The 7,500-nt window shown below is 43.3% G+C and overlaps 1 protein-coding gene across 1 annotated transcript in view; it reads right to left on the bottom strand.

The window, feature by feature from the left end:
* Positions 1-216, bottom strand: part of LOC104952264 (phosphatidylinositol 3,4,5-trisphosphate-dependent Rac exchanger 2 protein-like) — an 11,595-nt gene extending 11,379 nt beyond the window's left edge. Inside the window, exon 1 of the mRNA XM_010779054.1 lies at positions 63-216. Within this exon, the coding sequence (XP_010777356.1) occupies positions 63-211 (149 nt within the window). The 5' untranslated portion in view covers positions 212-216. The remainder of the gene's footprint in view (positions 1-62) is intronic.
* Between the last annotated feature and the right edge of the window lie 7,284 nt (positions 217-7,500).

Here is a 7,500-nt window from a genome sequence, read left to right as displayed (position 1 = left end):
ACCACACTTTAAAACATGCAAACCATCACTTCTTTGCCCGTTTGAAAGCCGATGTGACTTACTCTCGAGGCTTGGTGCTCACTAAGACCCTGAGGGGCCCCCTGCTGTGAAAGCACCGCTGCAGGAGGATCTCCACCTCGGAGAACGGCCGGAGGAACACCAGGTCTCCGTTTATAGCGAACAGCTTCTTCCCCGTCTCCAGACCCGCCATCTTCAGGGGAGGAACCATTTAAAGAATGTGTTTTATATGGTATAAGGTTCGAGGCTAGTTTATTTGCACGTTTTAAGACACAGAGGCAATTCAAAGTGCTTTTAACACAAAATAATTAAAAACAAAACAAACACACAAACAAAACAAAAAAAAAACAATTCATAAAAGCGATAAAATACTGGCTGCAGCTCAAAGTGCAACGATAAGGAACGGCTAAAGGACCTCAGGACAGCTGCATTCAAAAGAAGGGATTTCACTCAGTTTGTTCCTTGGGTTGAGTAAAAGCTCAAAGCTGCCTCAGGAGTTCTGACTCTGGAGACGAGGAGTAAACCTCCTGAAGGTAAGAGAGCTCTGGCTCCAACAGTGAAGATCTCTGACACCTGGTCCCAACCCATCCAGTGCTTTGTGTGCAGAGAGTGGGATTTCAAAGTGTGTCCTTGGTGTGACAGGAAGCAGGTCTTTGAGGACTGGCCTGATGTGGTCAACTCTCTTTTGGTGAGGACTGGCGTTCTGGATGAGTTGTAGTTGTTTTATAGATGTTGTAACAGAGACCTGTGAAAACACTATTACAGAAGTCCAGTCTGCTAAAAACTAAGGCATGGACTCGTTTCCCAGGTCGTAAAGATAGACCACCAAAGCCCCCAAAGGATTTCTATACATGACAGTCAAGCCGATATGGGGTAGTAACGTTTATCTACGAACATGCAGCTTCTATTGTTTCACAAATCATCCGTAGGGGGAAGAGCCTCTTCATTCAGAGCACCTTAATATTTATCTAACATATCATATTCCATTTACTTGAATATAGACTCTCCTTGCACTATTTTAACTATTGGATATCGTGTTGCTCTGTTGGAGGAGCCTGTGACTAAGAGCCTTGAGCCTCTCCTTTGGAATCGTCTCCCATTTCAGATCCGAAGCTATCTCCGTTGACTCTAACTCCAAACCCATCTGTCTTCCTCTTCAACTAATCTCCATCACCTCGTTCCATCCACATGAGCATCACTTCAGGCACATGCTTTCATCACAAGGCAATACTCATGTTGAATGTTTGATTATATTATTATTATATTATTTGGCTGGATTGTTGGAGGAGCTCAGGTCGGAAGATTTTCATTTCTATTTCTACACTTTGTGCATGAGACATGTGCTTTGCTTTAGTTTGCTTTGAACAGTCCTTTGAGGCATTTCTTGTGATTTGGGGCTGTAATACATTTTGATTTGATTTGATTTGATGGTCTGGATGTTTTCTCTCCTGCAGCCTCGATGCGATCCAGACTTTCTTTCAAGTTTCAAGTTTCAAGGCTTGCTTTCAATGCTGCTACACTTTATATATATTAGGGCTTCAGGGACGATGGGATGTGGGCTCAGATTGATCACATTTGCCTTCAAACATTAGCCTATTTCCATCCAGCAGATCAAAGCTGACCTCAAACATAAAGCGCTCTTTAAAGTCTCTGCGTCTAACGTTAGCGTCCGTGTTCATCAGCGTGAAGCAGATCTTTGTGTTTTCTGACTGATGATCCAACCACGTTAACAACATCGGGCTTCTGGGGACTGAGGAGACATCAAGGCTTTAAGAGCAACTTCTGAAAAGTGAAAAGCAGCAGCAGGAAGTTGAGTAACAGAGGGAACCACAGTCTGAGCATCGAGACGTCCTGCAGCTGCTTCAATGAAACAGAGACGACGTGCTTTCGTACAGATAATACACTCCAGCAGGGTTTGAAGTTACAATGTTCACATTTCAGACACTCTTTGAACAAATGATGTGTAAATATACACATACTTTCGGAAAAATAACACAAATCTAAGCCTTAAATAGCGATGTATCATTAACATCACAACAGGGAGACCAGCTGAATGACTCTACTGGGAGAAACAGTCTGTGTGTGTGTGTGTGTGTGTGTGTGTGTGTGTGTGTGTGTGTGTGTGTGTGTGTGTGTGTGTGTGTGTGTGTGTCTGTCTGTGTGTGTGTGTTGGTTCAAGACCCACACACACACACTCTGGATTTGAGAAAGCTGCTAAAAGATCCTCAAAGAAACAGGTTTACATCAGAAACCTGATGCATGTCTCCTCAAGCTGCTGAATGTTCTCTAAACGCTGCATGTCTCCTCAAGCTGCTGAATGTTCTCTAAACGCTGCATGTCTCCTCAAGCTGCTGAATGTTCTCTAAACGCTGCATGTGTTGTTGCTGGAGATGTTTCTTCATGTGGAACATTTGGGTTTCTGTATCTGCATCCTTTCTGAAGCAGCTTCTCCTGATGGAAGAGATTTGATATCGTTGTGGAGCGTTTGCACCTGTGGGCCTCCGTATGAAGATGCTAACGTAGCTGCACTAGCTAAAGTTGTATATCACTAACAAACAACAGTTAGCGTTAGCCTCAGATTTGGGGATCAGTGTATGTGTTGTGCAGCAGCCAGTTGATAACGCAGCTCATAAGGAGCCTCTAACTGCACAGTGATGGCTTGAGGACTCAGTTTACAGGTCAGATTCATAATCAGAGAGTTTAGTGGAGTACTTCCTGCTGAACGATGCACACAGAGAGACTATCTGTCTTTCTGTTTCCTGTGAGAGGGTTAATGAGGTAACGTCAGCCTCGACCAGGAAGAGACCTCAGGGACCGATGAAGAGCGCGGACCCTTCCTCTGAGAGTGCTTGAAGGGTTCCTGTCAGTTTACAAGCCATCGTTAAAGGTAACACCCCCGCTGCTCCCTGACTGAGGTCCCTTTAAACCCTGCCTCCTGATTGAAGCTGGATTTATGGACTGCTCTCCGTCCCCTGAACACATCATCACCCTCAACACTGAGCTGGTTAGAAACCCTGGAATAATCCATATAACTCTTTGCACGTCACAATGAGGTGATACTCACCGTTCCTCTGAATCCATTATCTGCTCTCAGCTCTTGGGTTTGAAGAGGAACCGAACACGTTCCTGTGCTCATTCATCGTCATGAACACAGGTGTAATCCAACAAGGAAGAGGGGGAGGAGGAGGAGGAGGAGGCACCATGGAGGCGGCGCCGCAGAGGACAAAGGTGTGTTTCAGGGTCCAACATGGCAGCGAGAGGACCTTCAGAGTCTGATCCAGAGAATCACCCTTTCAGATCGGGTTCAGACTGAAGAGACTCCCGTGGTCATCGAGGACTCTTTTGTTCCTCCGGGTGTTTTTAGTTTCCAGGAGCATTCAAAGTCTTTTAGTCCTGTGGGAGTTTTCCTTTTTGGATCTTGGATCTATTTCATACTCTGCACACAAGCATCTTCGATTAATCCGTAAGCCGTCCGCCCTCGAGCGAGGAAGTCCAGCGAAGATCAAAACTGCCTCCAACAAACGTCTCCATCAGCCGATCCTCAGTAGAATGTGTGATTACGCTGCGTCCTGTTTCCACTCTCAGCAAGAAGTCGATTTGTTAAACTGGCTGTCCGTCTTTCTGTCCTCCGTTAAGTCACGTCTGCAACCAAAGTCCTGAGCCTTCGGGAGTTCTCCAAGAACTTAGTTTGGTCAACAACACTGTGTTCCCTCATCATTAACCCCACCCGTCTCCTCTGTCCCCGGAGTCTTCTCTCCCTCGTAGACTTTTGCATCTCAGATTACCCAGCTGGACCCTCTTCTCAGAGTAACTCCCGTGAAGGGGATTTCACTCTGTCCGTAAATAACTAATATGTCCAAATTATTTCCTTTCATCTTCAGTCATGTGATTGGTCCACTGCCGACCGGTCAAACGTCAGAACCTCTCGTGTTGTTGACAGGAAGTCCGCCGGATCCAGAGAGAAACCAGCGGAGACCGGAAACCTCCATCAAATCCACCTGAAGACCCTCCGTTCAGATCCACCTGAAGACCCCCCGTTCAGATCCACCTGAAGACCCTCCGTTCAGATCCACCTGAAGACCCTCCGTTCAGATCCACCTGAAGACCCTCCGTTCAGATCCACCTGAAGACCCTCTGTTCACCTCCTCTCTTCACCTCCTCTTCCTCTCTTCACCTCCTCTTCCCTCTCTCTGGTCATTGGACCTGTTTTCCGTCTACCTGTACTTTTATTTGTTCCTTTGTCTTTATGTCCGTTATCTTTCCTCTGCCTCACTCCAGCCTCTTTCCCCTGCCCCGTCCTTTAACCCTTCATATGTCCATTTCTTAAATTCCCCTCTCCTTGTCTCTCTGACATCCTTCCCTTCTCCTTCTGTTCCTCCTGTGCCGGTCTCTCCTCTCCTGCAGCTCCTCAGTCTGTTCCTGCAGTATCGAAATCCTCCTCCTCCTCCTCCTCCTCCTCCTCCTCCTCAGTGAGAGGGGGATGAATGGGAGCAGAGGAGGAATAAAGGATTAAAATCAAGAGGTAGAAATAAAGGGCGAGGATCCTCCTGCCTCACTGATGCTGTTGCCGGGAAACACTGGCGATGCTCCAGCCCTGCCCCCCCCTCGCCGTGTCGACACACATCAGCCGTGAAACACACACACACACACACACACACACACACACACACACACACACACACACACACACACACACACACACACACACACACACACACACACACACACACACAGAGTTTCTGACCTGTGAAAAAACGCAGTGTAATGGTCATGTACCGTAGTTATTGTGTTACACCCGTACCGTCATCTCCTCTGAGAGAGATCATTTCACAGCGATCCATGCCTTTGATCCAACACATCAAAGAAAATAGCCCAGAGTAAGAAGGAGTGGTTATGAGCTATATTTTTATTTTGCTCTCACATCATTCTAGTTTCACTATTAACTGCCTGGGAGCTTTACATGATAATACTTCTCTATTACACTGCTGAATGTGGCTGTTGTGTAAATGACTGTCTTACACCCCTGTGCACTTCTGATTAAAAAGTCAGACAGAACTGCCACTCAAAAAAAAAGAAACAACGTTTTCTTACACTTTTATTTGTTCATCCGAGTTTTATTCAAGTATACATTTGTCTACGGAGAGGACATGAGAAGTAGTTGTCAGATATGTCCAGTCTGATGTTCAGCTGCCAACACAGTTTGCTCTCTGTCAGTGAAATAATCACGCTGCATCTCTGTGTTCAGGTGGACAACACTTCACAATCACACTTTGATTCTCTGTTAAACCTGTTGCTTTGAATAATACAGCCTGCGGTGGGAACTTCCTGTTGTGATATTTTGATTGATCTGCTTCAATGTTGAGTGCATGCACATAAAAGGAAAACAATTTGCCCTATGGGGGTCACAGTAACAGTAGCATACGTTAATTAAAATGTAGTCATTATGAGGGTTACAGTTTAATTAAACATTTTTACACCACAGCGATTCAAACAAGAACATATTTTTACATTTCCACAGATGCGCACAAGTTGATGAGGAATTTTAGTTGCTTTTCTGTCACTACCCGCTGCTTCTTATGAATAAATTACATTTAATAAACCGTGAAATAACTGAAAATAACTTTAAAAATCAGGTCTTATAATGTGCAATTACTGCTTACTGTTCTTTCATATATTGGATGTCTCAAAATACATTTTACTGATGACGTCACCTCACAAAAAACATTATAACCCGAGCTGCTCCTTAAAACGCAGAACGCTCTTAGTGAAGATTTTCCAGTCCGAAATCCACAGCTATTACTGTTCCAATTACAGGATGCATTACAGAAAGCAATTTGGGTACCTGTTGTGGCTGCTGAGAAAAAGTGTTAACATTTGTTGGAGGTAGGAGCTGCGTGAGAAGTATTTCCAATTAAAAAGACAATGTTAACTTGCCTGAATGGAGAAAAATAATGGAAAAACTGAGCCTGATGGCTGTAAAACGTTTAGGTGCCAGGATAAGAATATAGTTTGGCTTGGTGTCATTGGTAGGATTAAAGCAGTCAAAGTCAACTTTAATGTCAATCTTTCAGTTTGTGAGTAGAGACAGAGAGATCGAAATAACGTTTCCAACAATCCCGAATACAATTATACAAATATGTATATCCTATTCAATCAACAAACACATTTACACATACCGTATGCTAGGGGTGGGCGATATGATGATATATATCGTCGTGACGATATTAGGTCTCCACGATATGCTTTTTCAGAGATATCGTATCTATCGTGATAAAAATAAAAAATAAATAATTGAAAAAAAAGATATTTGAAATTTTTTTTTTTTGGAAAAAAAACTATAAAAAATAAACTGATGTGAAAGACATGCTCTAAAGCTGTCTAGTCAGGATTCAGACAGTATTGCACTTTATTTATTGTCTTGTTTGATTCTGTTGGCTTATATTTTATTTTATCAATAAGGTATTTATATAGTTTTTCCCTTCAGTTATGCTAAAGTATTTTATTGCACTTCAAGTCTAAAGTTTACATTTTAATTATTTGGCACTGACTTTTCCTCATTGATGTTTTACTTAGTTATGTTTTACCCTCCTTTTCATGTTTATTGATGTTCACTGCTAGTGCTACCTCAGAAAGTTCATTTTTATAATGAGAAACTGTGCCTTGAAGCCTATATCAAGAATGTTGAATTGTTCATTCAGGGATTCATTTCAGAAATTAAAAAGCCAGCTTGAAATGCTATTTTGGTCTTGTTACTCCTTTTTGTTTTAGTTCTGTTACCTTGTAGGTGGTTGTTCTGTTAAGTAACTGAGAAATAACCATAATAACCGACATGGAAAAAATATCAGTGATATATATCAGTCTATCGTGATACTGCTTGAAAATATCTTGATAATTATTTCAATATCGCCCACCCTTACCGTATGCTTCCCACATTATTTAAGCAGGGTCAATGTCATAGCCTAAATCAGTGCACCGATGGTCACTGGCACAATACTGGGTGCGGAAGAAATCAAAAACATGGCACATAATTACCAGTGGTGAGAAAGAATTAGAAAATACAAAGTTCCCTATTAAAACAATAAAACGTCTTTATTGTGTGAAATTGATAGTCCATCACCGGACAAGTCCAGTGGCTGATTCAGAACCGGTGGTTTGAGCGCAAGCCACATGCCCCTCTTCCTCACTAAGTTTGATTGAATAGAAGATAGTCGCGTCTCTGTCCGCGTCACAAGATTCCCCCACAAGGACCAGGCATTATGCACATACCAGTTCCTCAACACGTCACGACCCGTGAAACACCACATTACCACTTGGCTCAGAAGAAAGCTGAAGTTAGACGTATTCACCGGACAACATGGCGCTTCATGGACAGATCTGCAAGCATGCTCGTTATCGATGACTGGCGACACCCACAACCTCTGAGTACCGCTGTCGGGAACAAGTAATGTGCCGGGCAATGCACACCATGTAATTGAATGATCA

The sequence above is a fragment of the Notothenia coriiceps genome, unplaced genomic scaffold (assembly GCF_000735185.1).
Source record: "Notothenia coriiceps isolate Sejong01 unplaced genomic scaffold, NC01 NC01_scaffold00019764, whole genome shotgun sequence".
Lineage (NCBI taxonomy): Eukaryota > Metazoa > Chordata > Actinopteri > Perciformes > Nototheniidae > Notothenia > Notothenia coriiceps.
This window is presented reverse-complemented; position numbering and strand designations above follow the sequence as displayed.